Source organism: Nomascus leucogenys, chromosome 15, assembly GCF_006542625.1.
Source record: "Nomascus leucogenys isolate Asia chromosome 15, Asia_NLE_v1, whole genome shotgun sequence".
NCBI classification, from domain to species: Eukaryota; Metazoa; Chordata; class Mammalia; order Primates; family Hylobatidae; genus Nomascus; species Nomascus leucogenys.
Genome location: NC_044395.1, coordinates 68,953,244 through 68,976,606, shown reverse-complemented (window position 1 = coordinate 68,976,606; position 23,363 = coordinate 68,953,244). Strand labels below are relative to the sequence as shown.

The 23,363-nt window shown below is 42.7% G+C and overlaps 1 protein-coding gene and 1 long non-coding RNA gene across 17 annotated transcripts in view; one reads left to right on the top strand and one right to left on the bottom strand.

The window, feature by feature from the left end:
* Nucleotides 1-7,182: 7,182 nt before the first annotated feature.
* LOC105739338 lies at nucleotides 7,183-17,258 on the bottom strand. The gene is made up of 3 exons (XR_001115249.2): nucleotides 17,236-17,258; nucleotides 16,107-16,211; nucleotides 7,183-10,785 (listed from the first exon to the last, which is right to left on the bottom strand). It is a non-coding gene; the product is annotated as an uncharacterized LOC105739338 (long non-coding RNA).
* Nucleotides 16,363-23,363, top strand: part of RIC3 (RIC3 acetylcholine receptor chaperone) — an 81,348-nt gene continuing 74,347 nt past the window's right edge. For 13 of the 16 annotated variants that reach the window (XR_004033559.1, XR_004033557.1, XR_004033555.1 and 10 more), the window contains exon 1: nucleotides 16,363-17,565. Coding sequence is in view for 5 of the 16 variants with exons in the window: in XM_030828663.1 (XP_030684523.1) it covers nucleotides 17,442-17,565 (124 nt within the window). In the remaining 11 variants the exon portion in view is untranslated. The remainder of the gene's footprint in view (nucleotides 17,566-23,363) is intronic. The other 3 variants (XM_030828665.1, XM_030828664.1, XR_004033560.1) reach the window with 2 other exon arrangements.

Sequence of the window (23,363 nt, the reverse complement as noted above, 5' to 3'; positions counted from 1 at the left end):
TCAATTCCTGGATATCCTTGTTAACTTTCTGTCTCGTTGATCTGTCTAATGCTGACAGTGGGGTGTTAAAATCTCCCATTATTATTGTGTGGGAGTTTAAGTCCCTTTGTAGGTCACTGAGGACTTGCTTTATGAATCTGGGTGCTCCTGTGTTGGGTGCATATATATTTAGGATAGTTAGCTCTTCTTGTTGAATTGATCCCTTTACCATTATGTAATGGCCTTCTTTGTCTCTTTTGATCTTTGTTGGTTTTAAGTCTATTTTATCAGAGACTAGGATTGCAACCCCTGCCTTTTTTTGTTTTCCAGTTGCTTGATAGATCTTCCTCCATCCCTTTATTTTGAGTCTATGTGTGTCTCTGCACGTGAGATGGGTTTCCTGAATCCAGCACACTGATAGGTCCTGACTCCTTATCCAGTTTGCCAGTCTGTGTCTTTTCATTGGAGCATTTAGCCCATTTACATTTAATGTTAATATTGTTATGTGTGAATCTGATCCTGTCATTATGATGTTAGTTGGTTATTTTGCTCGTTAGTTGCTATAGTTTCTTCCTAGCCTTGATGGTCTTTACAATTTGGCGTGTTTTTGCAGTGGCTGGTACCGGTTGTTCCTTTCCATGTTTAGTGCTTCCTTCAGGAGCTCTTTTAGGGCAGGCCTGGTGGTGACAAAATCACTCAGCATTTGCTTGTCTGTAAAGTATTTTATTTCTCCTTCACTTATGAAGCTTAGTTTGGTGGGATAGGAAATTCTGGGTTGAAAATTCTTTTCTTTAAGAATGTTGAATATCGGCCCCCACTCTCTTCTGGCTTGTAGAGTTTCTGCTGAGAGATCAGCTGTTAGTCTGATGGGCTTCCCTTTGTGGGTAACCCGACCTTTCTCTGTGGCTGCCCTTAACATTTTTTCCTTCATTTCAACTTTGGTGAATCTGACAATTATGTGTCTTGGAGTTGCCCTTCTCGAGGAGTATCTTTGTGGCGTTCTCTGTATTTCCTGAATCTGAATGCTGGCCTGCCTTGCTAGATTGGGGAGGTTCTCCTGGATAATATCTTGCAGAGTGTTTTCCAACTTGGTTCCATTCTCCCCATCATTTTCAGGTACACCAATCAGACGTAGGTTTGGTCTTTTCACATAGTCCCAAATTTCTTGGAGGCTTTGTTCATTTCTTTTTATTCTTTTTTTCTCTAAACTTCCCTTCTCTCTTCATTTCATTCATTTCATCTTCCATCAGCGATACCCTTTCTTCCAGTTGATCGCATCTGCTACTGAGGCTTCTGCAATCTTCGCGTAGTTTTCAAAACTTGGCTTTCAGCTCCATCAGCTCCTTTAAGCCCTTCTCTCCGTTGGTTATTCTAGTTATCCATTCTTCTAATTTTTTTTCAAAGTTTTTAACTTCTTTGCTATTGTTTTGAATTTCCTCTCGTAGCTCAGAGTAGTTTGATCGTCTGAAGCCTTCTTCTCTCAACTCATCAAAGTCATCCTCCATCCAGCTTTGTTCCGTTGCTGGTGAGGAACTGCGTTCCTTTGGAGGAGGAGAGGTGCTCTCTTTTTTAGAGTTTCCAGTTTTTTTGCTCTGTTTTTTCCCCATCTTTGTGGTTTTATCTACTTTTTGTCTTTGATGATGGTGATGTACAGATGGGTTTTTGGTGTGGATGTCCTTTCTGTTTGTTAGTTTTCCTTCTACCAGACAGGACCCTCAGCTGCAGGTCTGTTGGAGTTTACTAGAGGTGCACTCCAGACCCTGTTTGGCTGGGTGTCAGCAGCGGTGGCTGCAGAACAGCGGATTTTCGTGAGACCACAAATTCAGCTGTCTGATAGTTCCTCTGAAAGTTTTGCCTCAGAGAAGTACCCGGTTGAATGAGGTGTCAGTCTGTCCCTACTGGGGGTTGCCTCCCAGTTAGGCTGCTCAGGGGTGAGGGACCCACTTTAGGAGGCAGTCTGTCCGTTCTCAGATCTCCAGCTGCGTGCTGGGAGAACCACTACTCTCTTCAAAGCTATCAGTCAGACAGGGACATTTAAGTCTGTGGAGGTTCTTGCTGAGTTTTTGTTTGTCTGTGCCCTGCCCCCAGAGGTGGAGCCTACAGAGGCAGGCAGGCCTCCTTGAGCTGTGGTGGGCTCCACCCAGTTCGAGCTTCCTGGCTGCTTTGTTTACCTAAGCAAGCCTGGGCAGTGGCGGGCGCCCCTCCCCCAGCCTCGCTGCCGCCTTGCAGCTTGATCTCAGACTGCCGTGCTAGCAATCAGCGAGACTCCGTGGGCATAGGACCCTCCGAGCCAGGTGCGGGACACAATCTCCTAGTGTGCCGTTTTCCAGGCCCGTTGGTAAAGCGCAGTATTAGGATAGGACTGACCCGATATTCCAGGTGCCGTCTGCTTCCCCTTTCTTTGACTAGGAAAGGGAACTCCCTGACCCCTTGCGCTTCCCGAGTGAGGCAATGCCTCGCCCTGCTTCGGCTCGCGCACAGTGCGCTTCACCGACTGTCCTGCACCCACTGTTAGGCACTCCCTAGTGAGATGAAACCGGCACCTCAAGCAGAAATGCAGAAATCACCCGTCTTCTGTGTCGCTGGGGCTGGGAGCTGGAGACCGGAGCTGTTCCTATTCGGCCATCTTGGCTCCACCCGAGGAGAGTTTCTGCTATGTATAAGTTTGGCACCCATCTTATCTTTGCCTTTTGTTTTGGTCGTGTAGTATTGAGAAAATCCTACATAGACCACTGGAACAGAATACAGAGCCCAGAAATAATGCTGCACACCTAGAATCATCTTATCTTCGACAAAGCCAACATAAACAAGCAATGGGGAAAGAACTCTCTAGTCAAAAAATAGTGCTAGGAAAACCATCTGGATAACTATGTGGAAGATTGAAACTAGACCCCTTCCTTATACCGTATACAAAAATTAACTCAAGATGGATTAAAGCCTTTAATGTAAAACTTGAAACTATAAAAACCCTGGAAAGTAACCTATGAAATACCATTTTGGACATAGGACCTGGCAATGATTTCATGACAAAGATGCCAAAAACAATAGCAACAAAAACAAAAATTGATAAATGGGACCTAATTAAACTGAAGAGCTTCTGCTAGCAAAAGAAATTATCAACAGAGTAAATGGATAATCTATAGAATGGGAGAAAATAATTGCAAAGTATGCATCAAACAAAGGTCTAATATCCAGAATCTATTTGGAACTTAAACAATTTTACAAACAAAGACCAAACTACCTGTATTAAAAAGTGGGCAAAGAACATGAACAGGTATTTTTCAAAAGAAGACATACATGCAGCCCACAAGCATATGAAAAAAAGCTCAGCATCGCTAATCACTAGAGAAATGCAAATCAAAACAACTATGAGATATCATCTCACATCAGTCAGAATGGCTATTACTAAAAAGTCAAAAAATAACAGATGTTGGTGAGGTTGTGGAGAAAAGGGAATACTTTTATACTGCTGGTGGAGTGTAAATTAGTTCAGCCATTGTGGAAAGCAGTGTGGCAATTCCTCAAAGAACTTAAACAGAATTAGCATTTGACTTAGCAATTCCATTACTGGGTATATACCCAAAAGAATATAAATCATTCTACCATAAAGACACATGCATGCGTATGTTCATGGCAGCACTATTTACAATAGCAAAGACATGGAATCAACCTAAATGCCCATCAGTGGTAGCATGGATAAAGAAAATGTGGTACATATACATCGTGGAATATTGTGCAGCTATAAAAAACAATGAGATCACATCCTTTGCAACAACATGAGTGGAGCTGGAGGCCATTATCCTAAGCAAATTAACACAGGAACAGAAAAGCAAATACCACATGCTCTTACTTACAGCTGGGAGTTAAACAACGAGAACACATGAGCACAAAGAGGAAAACAACAGACATTGAGGCCTACTTGTGGGTGAAGGGCGGGAGGAGGGAGAGGATCAGAAAAAAAACCTATCAGGCACTATGCTTATTACCTGGGGGACAAAATAATCTGTACACTAAACCCCTGTGACACACAGTTCACCTATATAACAAACCTGCACACATACCCCTGAATCTAAAATCAGATAAAAAACAATAATAAAATGAAAAGAAAATCCAGACACTCAGAGAAACATAGTGAAAACAACAATGTATTCTCAGTTCACCTTGCACCCTTAAAATGATCTTCAACTAACTTGTTTCAGAAGCTTGAAAGAGAACAGTAGAAAATCATTATTTTTTCCAACAAAAAATCACAAAATTAACTGCTTACATCCCTTGTGAGAAATAAAGTGTCACAAGTGAAACTTAAAATAACATTTTATGGACACACTTACAAGAAATCCAAATACATTCATAGAAATGGCAGAATGATCTTTATTCTCAAGCTGTATTTTTTTTTAAAGTGAGTTAACCTGACAGTAATAGTGTATCAGGAATTGCCAATATATTCAAATTTAATATACAATGCATTCAAGCATGCGTTTTACTCTCAAAAATATTTAAAAATATATTTGAAAACAAAATTAAGAACAAACATTGAAAGACGCCCTACAGCACCTAGGTTTCTACAAAACACCATTTTAAAACCAGCCACCTACCACTTGATAAACACCATCTAAGCCAAAGGAGACTGTAAAGGATCAGTCACTCAATGCAAACCTGTCCCCACCTTATTTACCCAATTATGGTTTTCAGTTGCTATATAATATACATATAAGCTTACATTCAGTTAGAGAGGTTATTCAAAGCATTTTGTATAACCCAGACACTGTTATCTTCATTCATGCACCCAATAAATATTTGCTGAAGTCTACCATGTAATAGGCACTGCTCTGGGCACTGGGGATGCAGAAGTGAGCAAGTAGACAAAACTCCCTGCCCTAATGCAGCCTCTACTCCAGAGGGGAGGGACAGGCAAGCAAGGAAGGTAATAAGCTTTAGAAGGTGGTAAGTGCAAGGAAGAATATAAAGCAGGGCAGGAAGATCAGGAGTGTTGTATTTTAAACATGTTGGTCATGGAAAGCCTCATTGAGAAAGGCGATATTTGAGCAAAGACTTGAAGGAAGTGAGAGATTGAGCCATGTACGTACTTGGTGTAAGAGCATCCCGGATGGAGGGCACAAGTGCAAAGGCTCAGGGTGGGTGCTTCGCAGGCATGTTTGAGTGAGAATGGGGAGCCCAATGTGGCTGGAGCTGGGAGCAAAGAGACTATAATAAGAGATGGGCTCAGAGAGGTGAGGATATTATAAACTTCAGCTTCTTGGGGACCGTTAACCATGTGAAAACAGGATCTAATTCCTCTCCCTGCCTCCTTCCATTCAAGGATCAATGTCTTCCAGTGTACTAGGGAGAAACAGCCTTTGTCTCAAGCGCATTTTTGACCTGGAGACACTGCAGCCTGCTCCTCTGCTTGCACCTGGTGGCACCACAGCCCCCCCCCACCCACTCACGCTGTTTCTAGTTACTGGGAGTCGGAACTAGCATTATCATTCATTCACTGCTGCTGCCTCTGCCCTAGCCTTATAAGGGGGAAGTCCCTTGCTCCAAACAGGGAAGAGCGCCCTTCCTTAAACCCTAGGACCACTGACACAGCCCATGGTGTGTCCTAGACTTTTCTAAAGGCTTGAGGAAACCATAAGAGGATTACAGTGCAGGAGGAAAACCTGAATAGCATCTTACTGAAACCATGGCCCACCTGCCATCTCCCACCATAGGGGGTTCTTTCCTGGCTGACTCTCCGTTAGGCCTAGCTCCTCCAAAAATCCTAGGTCTTTAAACCCTGTCCTCTCTTCTTCAGTCCCCAGGCTGTCAAATTCCTGTCTCTGGGCCACCAGAGGAAGTCCCAAATTTTACCACACAACAACTTTTCATCAAAGGAAAACAGTACTTTATTCTGAAAAGCCCCTTCATCCTTGTCTCAACCCCTACTCTGTCCAGATGTGCCGCTGGGCCTTGCCTTTGCATAACCAGAAGATTCATGGAAGCCTTTTCCCTCTGCCAAGATGATGTCTTCCACAGGCCCTAGAATGTAGAAACATCTCCCAACAGCTTTTCTAAAAATGTCAACATTTTGCTCCCATGATACTTGATACAGTTTAAAACTATTATATGTTATGAAAAATATGAACCAGAAGCCATATTACTTGTTTACTGCACACCCAGGTTCCTGGGGTGTAAGCTGCTAACCAAGCAGCAGGTGTGAACTTAGCAAGGTAGGGCCTATTTAACCATCAGGCACAGTGAGCACTAACATGTTTTAATTTCTCTTAAAATCAGGAGGAAAAATAGATTTTTAGGTCAAAGAACATGTCTTAATATATAATACTAACATATTTATCTTTATGCCAATGCAGTCATATAATATAAACATTAATCCCCATTAATGGGAGCCCATGAAGACAAAAATGCCTAAGGACCATGACAGTCTTAGTGAGTCCCTGAAGCCAGGCAGAGCCTGCCATGTCTTGAACCCGACTGGGTCATTCATGCTGGGTGGTTTGTCTCTCAGATCTTAGTAACAAAGTTGTGGCCAAACCAACATGACTCTTAAGCACAACAGAATAATACTTAATTGCCCATTGCTAATGATGAGTAAGAAGATATTAAAGCTATAATTATTGTATAAAGTACCTCCCAGTGGCAAAGAAGGTAGCCATCAACATAATCAAGTTGTGAAAAACACAAAAGAGAGGAATTAGGTAGAATTAAACTGACTTTTCTGTGATTCTTTTCTAGACTCTAGGTTCTTGATCCACAGTCTCCACTGGAAGCAAGTCAGACATTAAATAATAATAATATGCACCAGTAATTGTATTTAATCTGTGATAGGCTCTGTTCAAAATGCTTTGCATGCGAACTCACTTATTCTTTGTAAGAGTCATTAATACTTTCAGTTGCAGGAGACAGAAATCCAATTCAAGCAAGCTTAACGCATACAGGGAGGAATGTATTGGTTCACATGGCTGGGAAGAGTTCAGGGCAGCTTCAAGAATCAAAGAATGAGAGGGAGCAAAAGGAGTCTTGGGGGTGAAATCATTCAGCACCACCAAGCTCGCTCTCCACCCCCCTTATTTTTGCTAGCTTCTCTCTCATCTTCTTCAAACAGACCTACTCCATGTGGTAGAGAAAATAGTTGCCTGGGAACCCCAACTTTACCTCTGTCTTAGTTTGGGCTGCCCTCAAAGCAAACTCCAAGGCAAAAGTTTGGGTGTACCACTTTATTTGGAAGATGACACAAGAAGCAAAATGAGAGAGCAGGTAAGTGAGACAAAGAAGGGGCGGAAACCCCAAACGGGTGTGTCGGTGAATGGGTTACAGCTGGAGCAAGTAGATCTCAATCCTACTGGGATGCCTCAAAAAGAATCTGTGGAGCACCACTCAGAATTGAGCCCCTGAGGAACAAGGAAGCTGAGGTGTTTATCTGCCAACTCCCCTCCTTCATTGTTTAAGAGTTGCTCTGGGAGTGGTAACTCTCCCTAGCTTGCTCCCCAGGCCAGAGAAGCAGCTTTATGCAGAGAGACATAGGAGCTCAGTTTGTGTGCAGGGACTGTCTGAAGGTGACCTCAAGGGTGAACCAATGGGATATGAGTGGAGCACCTGTACCATCCACTACAACTCCTTCCAGCACCATGCCCCACAAAGCAGCATGGAGCTGCTTCTTCTCCAGCTGCAGCAAGCCCAGCGAGGGACCTGATCTATCAGGCTTAGATCACATGCCTGCTGTGGATCAATCACAGGTCCAGGGGAACAAAGGACTGCTTCCTAGGAAGAGGAGCAGCTTCATCTGTTGGAATACAAAAGGTTCCCCTAGTCCTTTTCCAGTAACCACAACCCATATTTGTTACTTAAGTAGTGAATTATAAGAAGAAGAGAGGCTGGCCTTGCTCTGCCCAGTAACCAGGGAACTGGCAGACACAAACCTGCCTGGTTCTCCAGTTTTCACCAACTTGATGCCCTGCAGAAAGAAAACAGTCATTATCAAAAAGCCAATTGTCATTCTGCCTCTTTAGACAAATTCCCATTAAAGATAAAGCAAATTTTAATTAGATTAAGTGTCCAATTATTGTAATTACATTTTAAAAAAATTCACATCATGAAGATGACCCTTTTTAAAAGGGTTGCAGGAATAATTAGTGTATTCATATTAACCAAAATGTATTGCATAATATTTATACCCAGAAGACAAAGTACATTACACACATTTCACCTTTGGGGAAAGCTTGCAAATGTTTTGGCAGTGGCATGAATATTTATAGGCAAGAGTGTGCTTTAGCAAGATTATGTGAGGAAGCATTTAAATGCTCACCAATTTTTACCCAGGGGTAAAGTATACAGAAAATGTAGTGCAGAGATTGTGGATATGCAAAGTGTGACTTAAGCAGGGAATTTCTATCAGTCTGCTTAATTAATTGGCACCAAAGACTATTTCTCCTTATTCAAGGCAGAAATGCCCAAGGTAACTGACTGTGACTTCTCTCTGCTCTGCGTCTTCCAGGGGCAGAGGCCAGTGAGGAGAGTTGGTAGGAAAGCAGTAAGGACATTCTCACCTTGACCACTCACCACCAAGAAACTTCTATCCTCCTACCCCTAACCTTTGCCCACCTGTCCCCATTTGGGTAGAGCTTTAGGATAAGAAATATGGGCCTTCTAGAGGCTTCCTCCCAAAGGTTTTCCTCGAAAACTCTTCCCTTTTCTGATTCCAATTTTCTTTCTTCAGACTTGCCTTCGAGCGGCAGCAGCTGTTGCTGTTTTTGTCTCACACATGATTGCCTTCCAGCCTCCATCACACCTGCTAGCTCAGTGGGAGGGAGGCAGCACAGTCTCCATTTCACAGATGAGAAAACTGGGGCCCCAGAGCTTGGAATAACTCCCAGAACCACACCACAGAACTGGCCTCGTAAGGAAGCTCCAGTGCCACAGATGCCAGATCTGCATGGCCTCTGCTCTGCCTGTCAGGAAACTGCGTTGTGGCCGCTACCAGCCACAGGAACATCCCACCTCTGCTGCCGCCTCACCCACCAAAAGAGGTACGCCAAGCAAACATTGCTGTTTCCTCTCAGATAACTCTCAAACCAAAGTTGGACACGGGTATGTCTGATCAGGGAAACAGTTAACTATTTGCCTAGTAGCAACAGAGGCCAGGAAATGTAGTTTGTTGGATTCTACATTGAGAATCTGAGACTCTCAATGTGGATAATGTCAAATGAAGAAAGGGTATTCAAAGATTGTGGACATCTACTATTGGCAGGTGTTCATCATATTTCCCTTATCCCTGATCAAAATTCTACCCATCGTTCAAAGTCCAAGTCCCATATGCTGTTCTGTGCATTCTGTCCCATCTCCTGCCTTCCTTCTCTAACCTCTTCATTCTGAACTTTGGAGTTACAGGCCTTGCTCCCTTCTGCTCAGTGTTTTGGGCACCTGGGTCTCATTTTCCTGCTAACCACCTTGATTTCCTGCCCGTAGTAAAGTGTATGACTCTCCACAATGGGGACTCCACAGTGGAGAGAGGGAGAAAGAGAGAGATTTACTTTAGGCAATTGGCTCATGTGATTTTAGAAGGTGGCAAATCCAGACTCTGCAAGGTGGGCCAACAGGCTGGAGACCCAGGAAGGACAGATGTTGCCGTTCAAATCCAAAGTTCGGTTGGCTACAGAATTGCTTCTTGCCAGGGCGAACTGGGTCTTTTATTCTACTGAGGCCTTCAACTGATTGGATAAGGCCCACTCACATTATGAAGAGCAATCTGCTTTACTCAAAGTCTGCCCATTCAAATGTTCATCTCATCCAAAAACACCCTCATAGAAACATCCAGAATTAAGTATGACCACATATCTAGGCACCATCACCCAGCCAAATTAACACACAATTAATCATTACAGTCACTTCAGGGACAAATATGGTGGCAAATTCAGTGACTTTTTGAAATGAGACTCTCTGGGGTGTCTCTTCAAGGCAACTGATTGCTGATTCCTGGAGAGAGGTCTAGTTGCTCAGAGCAGTGGCAGAATCAATGTGTTTGAGAAACTAGCAGCCTCATACTTGAATAAATATCTGCTGTGAACAAATTCTGTGCTCAGCCATGCCATGGGAGAAGCACCCTATCCTCCTGGGACTCCCAACTAGGTGAAAAGGCCCAATAAACCCATGAGAAACAGTGTCCACAGGAATCTAGTGAAAGGAAGAGTCAGCATGGGGTGGAATCTGAGAGAGCCTCCTGAAAAAAGTTCATAGTGTTTGGGCCTTATATTTTAGGGAAGATTGGCTATGAAAAGCAAGGAGGGAAGAAAATTGTGTAAATGAGCATCTTAAGAGAGGAATACACAGAGCTCATGCTGGCCTAGAGAGGAGGGGATGATCTTGGGCAAGAGAAATGAATTATGCTTCAAGGATGAAGGTCCTTGAAAGAGTGGCCAATGAGCTGAGACTAAATATGGCAGCCAAAGGGAGTCATGGAAGACTTTTGAGCAGGAGAGGATCCCAAGCTCGGATTCCAGCCTGGTCTGGAGGGTAAAGCACACTGGATAAGACTTAGGAGACCATGAAGTCTCCTGAAAACTAGGCTACTGCCTCTGGGCTCTGTTTCCCTTGCAGGGAGTTCATAAGAAGGCAACCACTTCATATCCGTTTTCTTCCTTCTTGGTCGTCTTCCTCTTTCTTCTATTTTCGTCCCACCCCTCCCCAGCTTCTCTCCCACCTTATTTTTATTTTCCAATCTGAATTCTTCCTCCTCTAAATACTTTGTGTGAGTTCTCCTCTGTCCTCTCACTTCTTTCTTCAGCTCCTCATGGGCCTGTCTTCCAGGGAGACCTTATATTTAGGAAATAAAGAAACAGCTGTCAACTTAATCCCGGGAGAAGTTTTTCCACAATGACTTATAAGTAAATGCCCTAGAAATATAGTTTCCTGGCTGGGTGTGGTGGCTCACGTCTGTAATCCCAGCCTTTTGGAAGGCTGAGGCAGGTGGATCACGAGGTCAGGAGATCGAGACCATCCTGGCCAACATGGTGAAACCCCATCTCAACTAAAAATACAAAAATTAGCTGGGCATGGTGGCATGTGCCTGTAATCCCAGCTACTTGGGAGACTGAGGCAGGAGAATTGCTTGAACCAGGGAGTCAGAGGTTGCAGTGAGCCGAGATCACACCACTGCACTCCAGCCTGAAGACAGAGCGAGACTCTGTCTAAAAAAAAAAAAAAGAAACATAGTTTCCTCAATTTCCCTCCCCTCATGTTAGAATTCCACAAGTGCCCTGACGTTAAAGAAATTTTGACTTTAGGAGTGATTTCATGAACGAAGCCTTCCAACTCATAATGATAAACATTCTGGGGCACTTTCCCACAGGCTGTCAGATAGGAAAAAGACACAAGGAATAAACAGATTCCTAAAGTTCAGCAAATGAAGGGTTTAGCTATTGTTTTTGAAGACTATTTCCTCTTTGCTGTCCCAAAGAACTGGCAGACACAGAAGTAGTGTAGAGAATCCTGCTCTGGGAGTTGGGAGAAGTGGGTTTCAATCCCAGTGCAGACATGAATGATCAGGGTGATCCATAGCAAATCTTTGCCCCTTTGTAGACCACAGTTTTCCTTTTAATCTAATAAAAAGAGAAGTGAGACAACTGACAACTAATCCCTAAGGGCCTCTCGGTCTCCCCTCCCCTAACCACCTTCAGTCTTCTAGAATGGGCCCCTTGGAGGCTACCAGTCTCAAAGGATGCTTTGGGGATGCCAAGTCCAGCCCAGAATGTACTGGTTAGAAAATGCTTTTAAGTTCCCATGGACAGAGCAGAACATCCTTGGTTGCATTTAAACTCCAAAGGGAGCCCCTGTGCAAAGCTGGAGTGATTCCTGAATACCTCTTTGCCCATTTCCAAACCCTCACTACACTAAAAAATTCTTCCCACTGCACCCTGAGTCCTTTCTCAGATAATGGCCCAAACATATCCTTTACCAAGAGAACGAAGCCAATGAGAAATGAACCCCCTTGACTTTCTGTCCGTGCACCACTCCTTTTATTAATATATGCACCTGAACCCACTCCATCTCCTTTTCTCTGAGCTGATCCCTACTGCCAGGGGACTCAATGTCTGGCTCCCATGTCTGCTCCACAATCTGGGCTTTGCTCCTACATTGGTCTCCCTTGCTCCGCTATTTTCCATCACATCTTTTCTGACATTTTTCCTCTAAATATATAAACATGCTTTTCTCTTCCCTTAGAAAAGTCACCCTCAAGTTATCACTGTAACTTTTATCCCTTCTTTTCATGCCAGCTCCATATACAGTGGGCTGTACTTGCCATCTCTACTTCCTTGTCATTTGCTCCTTCTTCAGCCTATAGCCATTAGACTTTTGATTTTTGATCTGAATTCCCTACCATTACTTTTTTTTTTTTTTTTTTCGAGACAGATTCTCGCTCTGTCATCAAGGCTGGAGTACAGTGGCGCGATCTCAACTCACTGCAACCTCTGCCTCCTGGGTTCAAGCCATTCTCCTGCCTCAGCCTCCTGGATAGCTGGTATTACTGGCATGCACCACCATGCCTGGCTAATTTTTGTATTTTTAGTAGAGATGGGGTTTCACCATGTTGGCCAGGCTGGTCTCGAACTCCTGACCTCAGGTGATCCACCTACCTAGGCCTCCCAAAGTGCTAGGATTACAGGCATGAGCCACCATGCCCAGCCCCCTACCAATACTTTATTGGAAAACCCAAACCCTTAAGATCTTCAATTTTAGTGCACTCCCGGCTCTGATGTTATACCACCAGCCAACAGAGAGAGCAGCCATCCTGGGTCCCACTCCAAACTTCCCCAGCTCCATGAGCTGCCTACCAGCTCTGTCACCTTGAGGAGGCTCCCATGTCTTCCAGGCACACATCCCAACTGACTGCAACAATGAATATGTTCCAAGCCAAATAGTCTGTACTATAACTTTGTGTTTTCACCTTTCTCTAGGCCACGTCTAGGACTGATGAGATCATGATCTTTGCCCGTTTACCTTGGCCACCATCTAAAGTCCAAGCCTCCAAGGTCATCAATTTGCACATGGCCCCTCATCTCCATCCTGCTCACTTCATATTTTACTCTGACTCCATTTTTGACTTCCAAACCTTCCACTTACTGTGCCGTATAGAGTCAAGATCTATCATCAGAAAAACTCCTATATCCTTGACTTCTTTGACGTTTCTCTTTCTTCTTTTTTTCTTTTTTCTTTCTTTTTTTTTTTTTTTTTTTTTTTTTGAGATGGAGTCTCGCTCTGTCACCAGGCTGGAGTGCAGTGGCATGATCTCAGCTCACTGCGACCTCTGCCTCCTGGGTTCAAGTGATTCTCCTGCCTCAGCCTCCCAAGTAGCTGGGATTACAGGCGCACGTCATCACACCCAGCTAATTTTTGTATTTTTAGTAGAGATGGGTTTCATCATGTTGGCCAGGATGGTCTTGATTTCTTGACCTCATGATCCGCCCCCCTTGGCCTCCCAAGTGCCAGGATTACAGACATGAGCCACCGCACCCAGCCTGTCTTCCTCTAATGAAAACTAGGCTGTTGCCTCTGGGCTCTGTTTCCCTTGCAGATCTCCCAAAGTAAGAGCTATTTTTCTTCCCACAGCTTAAAGCCTGGGAATAGAATAGATGCCCAACTTGTTTCCCCTTGCTGCTTCCAAATTGCTTCTTCCTCTTCTTCCTTTAAAAACCATAGCTCCTGGCCAGGTGCGGTGGCTCACGCCTGTAATTCCAGCACTTTGGGAGGCTGAGGCAGGTGGATAACAAGGTCAGGAGATCGAGACCATCCTGGCTAACACAGTGAAACCCCATCTCTACTAAAACTACAACAAAAAAATTAGCCAGGCGTGGTGGCAGGCACCTGTAGTCCCAGCTACTTGGGAGGCTGAGGCACGAGAATGGCGTGAACCCAGGAGGCGGAGCTTGCAGTGAGCCAAGATTGCACCACTGCACTCCAGCCTGGGCGACAGAGCAAGACTCCGTCTCAAAAATAAATAAATAAATAAATAAATAAATAAATAAATAAATAAATAAATAAAAAAAAATTAAAAAAAAATTTTTAAAAAAACACAGCTCCTTAGAAGAGCATGTCATCTGGCTGCTCATTACTTCTTCTGTTCCTGTCACCTTCCAACCTTGTAGTAACTCCACATTCATTAAAGATTTTAACACGTGGATCACTATTTCCCACCTCATTTCTGTCCTCATACATGGGAACTTCAACATAATGTTGTAACCTAGGTTTCCATTGTGGCTTCTTATAACTTCACGTGAGCACTCTCACTAATGTCATCTTCTCCCAGACTTCATTTACTATAGATGGGCTGATGATTTCCTATTGTTTCTAGCCCAGACATCTCTTCTGAGCTCCAGGCCCATATATCCAACGGGATATTTCTACTTGGATATTTCATGGAACTTCAAATTCAACTAGTCAAAATCTGAACTCTTCATCTTTCTCACAAACCTGATTCTTCTCTTCTTAAAATCATGTTATATAGAATCAATGTCTACCAGTTACCCAAGCTAGAATTTGGTGGCGGGGGTGGGGGAGTGTGGTCATTCCAGACTCCTCTGTATTTCTTAGAGAAATACATCCCATTAGTCACCTCCTCCCTAAGCTGCCCCTATAGTCCAGGAGTCCAGAGGTTTTCTGAATAAACCTCCCCAGAGAGTAAACCTGGTAGCTAAGAGGGCAAATTCTTGAGTAAGCATGCCTGTATTCAAATCATAGCTTCCAGTTTATACTGTGTAATTGTTGGCAAGTAAATTATGTTTTCTGGGGCTCCATTTTCTTACCTGTGAAATGGATATATAATAATATTGCTTACCTCTTGAAGTTATTGGGAGGATTAATTATGATATGTAAGATGCCTAAAACATAATTAGTACTCTAACTTTTAGTGATGTTAATAACATCAATGATAATAATGCCTGAGTGAAGCCAGCAGTGGCACCCATCTGGCTGCATGAATCAAGGAAAGAGATTCAGAAGATATCCATTGCTTTAAAAAAATTAAACAATTTTTTTTTTTTTAGAGACAGGGTCTCACTCTGTCACCCTGGCAGGAGTGGGTGCCCCTACTGGCTTCATTCAGCATTATTATCATCTTATATATCATAATTAATTGTGGTTTCACACAATCATACCTCACTGCAGCCTCAAACTCTTGGGCTCAAGTGATCTTCCCACCTCAGCTTCCTGAGTAGTTGGGACTACAGGTGCACACCACCATGCCTAGTTAATTTTTTACATTTTTTTTGGTAGAGATTAGGGCTCTTCCTATGTTGCCCAGGCTGGCCTTGAACTCTTGGCCTCAAGCCATCCTCCAGCCTTGGCCTCCCAAAGCCCTGGGATTATAGGCGTGAGCCACTGTGCCCAGTCTCAACTGCTTTTTAATCAGATTTCCAACCAATCCTTCATTCAGACCCACTCTGCACCCTTGGCTTTAAAGGAACCCAGTACCTCCAATTCTTAAGAGCATGGGTTCTGAGGGGCAAATTAGTTTACTCCTTACAGGCTTTCCATCCACAGGCATTTAACTTTTTATGCTCTACACCTGTGCTGTCTAATGTGGGCGCCAATGAGCCACGCTATCGTGCTGATAAAATTTGAAATATTTTGGTATCTTGGTTTAAAATATTATTAAAATAAATTTTACTTATTTTTACCTTTTAAATGTGGCTACTGGAAAATTTTAAATTACATATGTGGCTGGTATTGTTTCTATTGGACAGTGTTGTGTGCATCTTACAAAATTAACATTTCTCATCTGCTGTCATGTTTTCTATCATTGTATTTAGTCTTGTAGTTTATACACTTCATTTATTTATTTTCCTTTTTGGGACTGTCTCGGGAAAGCAAAGATAAATGCATGTTACATCTGCCATGTTTAACTGGAAATTCTACCTAAGCTTTTCACAATGTATCTCCTGCTTATGTTTGTGCACTTCGTGTCCTGTCACTACTCTATGGCCCTGCCAAAATGAATTACCAATAGCTTTCTGAACACACCAGGAAGCTTCCAGATTTGCCTTTATTTTTTTGGCCTCCATTTCCTGGAATACCTTTCTAACTCCTCCCACCTGTCTGCCTTTAAGTTACTCATTTTTCAACAGCTAACTCAATTTCACCTTCTCAAAGGAGCTTTTCTTGACTTTTCCTCATACCAGTTGAGCAGACTGCTCGGGGATCCAGAATATTTCCTGCATTTTTTTTTGTTTGGATAATTATCTGCCCTACAAAGGGAATCCATTTTATTCATCAGACCCTGTAGTGCCAAGTTGAGGAAACTAAAATAATGTTAAATGAACGAATGAAGACAATAACAAATGCTAGGTAACATGGGCACAGTAAGATGGCGCCGGTTCCGGGGTTCTTCACCCCCGGTTCCCGGTTCTCCACCCCGCGAGCCCGCCAAGAGAAGGCCAATCAGGGAAGAACACCTCCTGCCTTTTACTCAAACCCCACCCCTAAGCCAATCACCGATGCCCACGTAGCCCCACTGAGTATAAAAACCCAGCACCTAAACAGCTCGCCCTTCTTCCTTCCTTCTTCTCTTCCTCCGTGTGTTGTCGCCTTGGTGCCTCCAATAAAATCTCTTGACCGCGATCAGCGTGTCTTTGGTTTGAGCCTGATCGGGTCCGACTCTGAGTCGGTCCGACTCTTTCAACAAAGAACGGTGGGATTGTAGAGAAAGGAGAGGCTGACTGAAAAAGTTTCGAGAGAGCAGTGTTTTTAAGCTGTTCTTCAGAGAAGTTTTTGACAACTGGAGATGGTGTCAGGAAATTTTCCAGGCAGTGGGAACAGGACAAGCAAGGCTTTCCTGAAGACAAGCAATATGCTAAAGAAATAGCAAATCATCCAGTTTGGAAGGAGCATTGGTAAGACGAGATCATGCAGGGAGTTGAGGTTACAGAAAGGAGTTTGACTATTGTTCTGAAGATAATGGAGAGTTAAAAGGTTGTAAGCTGGAGAGAGAGAGAGAATTAGTCTTGTGTTTTAGCATTATCACCTGTGGCTGCAGACAGATAATGAACGCGAGGGGCATGAGTGGAAGCTGGAAAACAGCGAGTTCATGGAGATGAGGAGAAACTTGATGTTGTGTTCTACGGGTGGGTGGGGGGCAATGGTAAGCGGGGATAGAGATCCGGGCACGACCGCCGGATGTGTAGGCGGTAGAATGCACAGGACTCAGTAAGAGATGAACATGGGGAGTGAGGGAGGAGTTTTTAGTTAGTATGAACGGGAAGGCGAGGGTACCATTTACAGCGACGGGTAACCACGCGAGAGGAGCAGGTCAGCTCCGGACAGTGGAGGTGAAGATGCGTGCGCCTCGCGCACCTTGTCCCTCGCGCGACGCCGTCCGCGCCGCCAGGGGTTCGGTCGGGAGCGGCAGCCCGCGCTGCGGTTCCGGTTCCGGTTCCAGTTCCGGCTGGCGTCTGCACCTGCGACCACCGTGAGCAGTCATGGCGTACTCCACAGTGCAGAGAGTCGCTCTGGTTTCTGGGCTTGTCCTGGCTCTGTCGCTGCTGCTGCCCAAGGCCTTCCTGTCCCGCGGGAAGCGGCAGGAGCCGCCGCCGACGCCTGAAGGTAAGAGCAGACCAGCTCCCTCTGAGCTTCCCGGCGCCGAAGAGTACGGAGAACGCTGCTCGAGGGAGGGGTGACTGAGAGTCTGCAGCCTTCGCCGAAATATCCACCAAATTGACTGGAGAGGGCGGACGACACGGCGTTGAAGGGCCAATCCCCACGGTTCCGTTGTTATCAGCGGATGGCGGCCCAGATGGTTCTGTTGCTGGAAGGGCCAGGAATGTATGCATGCATGCATGTCTGGGCATTCTCTAGGTGGCCTTGCATACTCCCGTTTACGCGCAGTCCCTTCTCTCTTACCCCACTGGCTTAACTCATCTCGTCACCAGTTGTTCACGTGCTTTGAGTCAAGGGTTCCCAGTTGGGTTTCCCTCTTCAGGTTTTCCGTGTACTTTCTGACGCGCCGCTTGGTACGAAATCAAGGCAAATGGAATTGGTATAGCAAACCTTAATTCGTTATGTTTTTTCAACTTGGTGCTGGGCGCTCACTGCTTCAGGCTCTTCTTGTGCCTTTAAAAATATATCTTGAAGATTTTAATAACCCCAGTTTCAGTTACTGAGGTGGTTATGAACGAATTATTACGTTCCCCTTATTGAAACAGTGTTTATCTGTTAATTCTTCGTTGTTGGCATGATGCATGTGGTGTTTAAAAATTCATCCTCTTAGCTGCACTGGGGCCTTTTACAGAATGAGTGTAAAGGCATGGTGCTGAAGGCTGGGAGGAGGAACCAGAACAATTTTCTATAGGTCATGAAGTTCTACTGGTAACTTTCTCCTGTAAATTATCCTTGTAACATCTTTGAGACATGATTTTACGGTGTCTGAACACTTACAGTAATGTTTAAACTGTTGATTGCTGGACAGCTCCTTTTGAACTGTAATCCACTTCCTTCTGCTTTATGCACATTGGCTGTAGTTCCATTCTCTTGAGCATCATACACACTATAAATGCAAAGCACCAAGCTTTAGGGGTGGAGGGCAGATTGAACACATAATTCTGTTTACAGAATTTGCCTGATAATCTCCATGCTTGTAAGACTATCCACTTGGGAGAGACTTCTAAAACATCTTTGCGTATTTGTTCTTTTTTTTTCTTTCTGTCTTATTGCAATAATCCCAATGATTTTTATCTACTTTGTCTAATGATATTGTCTACCTTGAAGAAGAGTAAATTCATGATGATCCTGAACAGTGAAGATTCTTCGAAAACTTTTTTTTTTTCTTTTTTTACTTTCCATTATGGTGAATTATCTTGAACAAGTACTATTGACTGTGAGTGGGAGACACTCTTCTGAACGTTGTAGAAAATACAGAGTGGAGATTAGACATGGGTTATTCTCTTGAGAACTCAAGTGTTGGTATTCAGTGTTCTCATGTTAGGATCTTTGTACTTTCAGTTCTCTTTATTCCTGAAGGGCTGTGCTTTTCCCTCAGTGCCCTTCTCATCATTCAGATTTCTGCTCAAATGAAACCTCCTCAGAGAGACTTCCCCTGATGACACTGACTAAAATAACTCTTTCCTCCCATCATTCTCTATTTTATCATGTTTTATATTCTTCATGATAGGCATCACTATATGGTATGGAATATTCTTAAGTGTTTACTTGTTTGTTTTTTTGTCTCCACCTTCTAGAATGTAAGTTTCAAGGGTAGGGACTTTGTCTTGTTTACCACTATTTCTTCAGTACCTGGCATATAATGGGCAGTCAATAAATACTTTAAGATTATTAAGCTACCAATACTGTAAATTCTGTTTTTGACAAGGAGAAGCTACTGAAGTAGTATAACCTAGGAAAAAACTTACCTTGAATGATACATTCCAGTAACTGAAACTTGCAGCAATGAATCTTAACCATTTTGGGGTTACATACCCCTTTGAGAATCTTATGAAAGCTATGTATTTTTTTTCTTTCTCTCTCCTTCCTCCCTCCCTCCCTCCCTCCCTCCTTTCCTCTCTTCTTGGCCGCCTTTCCCTTTCTCTTTCCCTTTCCCTGGGTCTCACTCTGTCACCCAGGCTGGAGTGCAGAGTCATGATCACAGCTCACTGCAGTCTCTGCTTCTAGGGCTCAACAGATCCTCCCACCTCAGCCTCCCAAGTAAGTGGGACTACAGGCACATGCTACCACGCCTGGCTAATTAAAAAAAAATTTTTTTTTTGGTAGAGATGGGGGTCTCATTGTATTGCCCAGGCTGGTGTCGAACTCATGGGCTCAAGTGATCCTTCTGCCTTAGCCTTCCAAAGTGCTGGGATTACAGGCTTGAGCCACTGCACTCAGCCTAAAACTGTATTTTCTCTCTAGAAAAATGTACATACTCTTTATAAATGTACTCAGAATTTCAGTATCAATTCAGAGAATTCTCAGAACCCAGAAATCCCTGCTTTGAAGAAAGGAATAACCCTGAGTATTTGAAAATTCTTAAAAATACACATTGTTATGTCTTCCATTTTTGCCTACTGATGTGCGTGAAACAAGCACAGTTCCCTTTCCACATGAAAGCCTTTAAGATAGTCTTTTAACAAATATGATGTACCATATCACATATTGTGCACACAGTGTATAGACACTATGTATTCCAAGAAAAAATGAGTGAACTCCATGCTTTGAGGCGGCCACAGTTTAGTAAAGGAAAGCAGACATGTCAGCAGATAAATGCAAGAGTGTCAGTTACAGTTACTCAAGTCTGCACAGGGAACAATGGAGACATGTATGCAATGGTCAGTGTTATTGGGACTTAAGAAGAGTTCCATAAACCAGGTGTTATAGCTCATGCCTGTAATCCCAGCACTTTGAAAGGCTGAGGCAGAAGGATTGCTTGAGCCTAGGAGTTCGAGACCAGCTTGGGCAACATAACAAGACCCCCATCTCTACAAAAAAAAGTTTGTTTTTTTCAATTAGCTGGGCATGGTGGTGTGCACCTGTAGCCTCAGCTACTCTGTAGGCTGAGGTGGGAGGATCGTTTGAAGTCTGGAGGTCAAGGCTACAGTGAGGTGTGATTGTGTAACTGCACTGCAGCCTGGGCAACAGAGTGAGACTCTGCCAAAAAAAAAAAAAAAAAGGTTTCATAGAACATAGAGGAGGGAAGTCTTTTTGTTTTTTTTTGATAACAGCTTTCTTGAGATCTAATTTACATATCATACAATTCACCCACTTAAAGTGTACAATTTATTGGGTTTCAGTATATTCAGAGTTGTGCAACCATCACTACTACCAATTTTAGAATATTTCTTTAGCCCCCAAAGAAACCCTATACTTTTTAGCTATTACTCCACAAATCCCCCAGCCCACCTCCAGCCCTAGGCAACCACTGATCTACTTTATGTCTCTATAGATTTGCCTGTTCTGGACATTTCATATAAATGGAATCATACAATATCTGATCTTTTGTGACTGACGTCTTTTAACTAGCATAATGTTTTCAAGGTTCATCCATGTTGTAGCATGTAGCAGTACTTCTTTTTATGGCTGAATAATATTTCATTGTGTGGATATACCACATTTCATTTATTCATTAATCAGTTGATGGACATTGAATTTTTGCCTTTTAGCTATTATGAATAATGTTGCTACTGATATCTGTTTACAAATTTTTGTGTAGACTTAATGTTTTCATTTCTCTTGAGTGTATACGTTTGGAAAATGTGAGCATTCCAGTGTGGCTGGAACTAAGCGTGGAATTTCTAGGTCGTATGGTTATTACATGTTTAACCTTTTGAGGAACAGTCAGACCATTTTCCAAAGCAGCTGTACCATTTTACATGACCACCAGCAGTGTAAGAGGGCTTCTGGTTTCTTGTCAATACTTGTTTGTTATCTGTCTTCTTGGTTATAGCCATCCTAGTGGGAATGAAATGGTATCTCATTGTGATTCTATTTGCATTTCCCTGATGACTAAGGACATTGAGCATTTTTTGTGTGTTTATTCACTCTGTCTATTTGTATATCTTGTTTTGGAGAAACGTGTATTCAGGTCCTTTTAACCCTCTTTAAAAGTCGGATTACTTGTCTCTTTTTTTTTTTTTTTTTTTTTTTGAAAGAGAGACAGGTCTCACTCTGGTGCACAGGCTGGAGTACAGTGGTGCCATCATTGCTCACTGCAGCCCCAAACTCCTGGGCTCAAGTGATTCTCCCATCTCACCCTCCCAGGTAACTAGGACTACAGGTGTGTGCCACCATAGCTGGCTAATTTTTAAATTTTTTGGCAGAGATGAGGCTCTCACTGTATTTCCCAGGCTGGTCTTGAACTTTTGGCCTCCTGAAGCACTGGGATTACAGGTGTGAGCCACCACACTTGGCCCTTGTCTTTTTATTGTTGAGTTGTAAGAGTTCTTTGTATATTCTAGGTACAAATCTGTTATCAGATATATGATTTGCAAATATTTTCTTCCATTCAGTGGTTGCCTTCACCTTCTTGATGGTGCCCTTTGAATAAGAAAAGTTTTACATTTTCTCTGATGAAGTCCAATTTATTTACTTTTTTCTTTTGTTTCTCCTGCTTTTGGTGTCATATCTGAGACAAATTGCCAAATCCAAGGTCATGAAGATGTATGCCTATGTTTTCAAGTTTTATAGTTTTTGCTCCTGCAGTTAAGTCTTTGATCCTTTTGAATTAATTTGTGTATATGGGTAAGGTAGGAGTCCAACTTCATGTGGATATATAGTTGCCCCAGCACCATTTGTTGAAAAGACTCTTCTTTTCTCATTAAATTGTTCTGGCACCCATGTCAAATCAGTTGACTCTAAATGTAAGAGTTTGTTTCTGGACTCTCAATTATATTACATTAATCTATACACTTATCCTTATGCCAGTACCATGCTGTCTTAATTATTGTAGTTTTCTAAGTTATGAAATCATGAAATGTGTCCTCCAACTTTGTTCTTCTTTTTCAAGATTGTTTTGCTATTTTGGGTCCTGTGACCTAGCATTTCCATAGGAATTTTGGATCATCACTTTAGTTTCTGCCAAAAAAAAAAAAAAAAAAAAAAAAAATGCCAGTTGGGATTTTGATAGATTGAACTGAAGCAATTTGGAGAGTGCTGCCATCTTACCAATGTTAAATCTTTCAATCTATGAACAGAGGATTTCTTTTTTATTTATCTAGGTCTTTGATTTATTTTAAAGGAGATTGTAGTTTTTAGTGTGAAAGTCTTACTTTGTTAAATATATTCATAAGTATTTTATTCTTTTTGATATAAATTTTGTTTTCAGATTGTTCCTTAGTGTATAGACAATCAGTTTTTGTATATTGATACTGTATCTTGTCACCTTGCTGAACTTGTTGTCTGCATATATAGTTTTACTTTTTTTTTTTTTTTTAATCTGAATGCCTTTTATTTTTACTTTTTTTGGCCTAACTGCCCTAGCTGGAACCTTTAGTGCAATGTTGAATAGAAGTGGTAAGAACAAACATCCTTTCTTGTTCTTGATCTTAAGAAGTATGCTTTACTAGCATATATAATGTTATCTGGGGGCATTTCGTAGATGCCTTTTTTCAGGTTGAGGAAGTTCCCTTGTATTCTTAGTTTGTTGAGTGTTTTTCATTATGAAGGGGTATTGAATTTTATCAAATACTTTTTTCTGTGTCTGTTGAGATGATTATGTGAGTTTTGTCCTTTATTGATGTGGCATATTACATTAATTGAAATTTAGATGTTAACCCAGCTTTGCCTTCCTTGGCTAAATTGAGGAGGCAACTCTTAAAGTGTTTTCTTTTGTGTGTGTGTGTGTGTGTGTGTGTGTGTGTGTGTGTGTGTGTGTGTTTAAATAATCCAGATGAAAAAGGGCATTCTAGGTAGAAGAC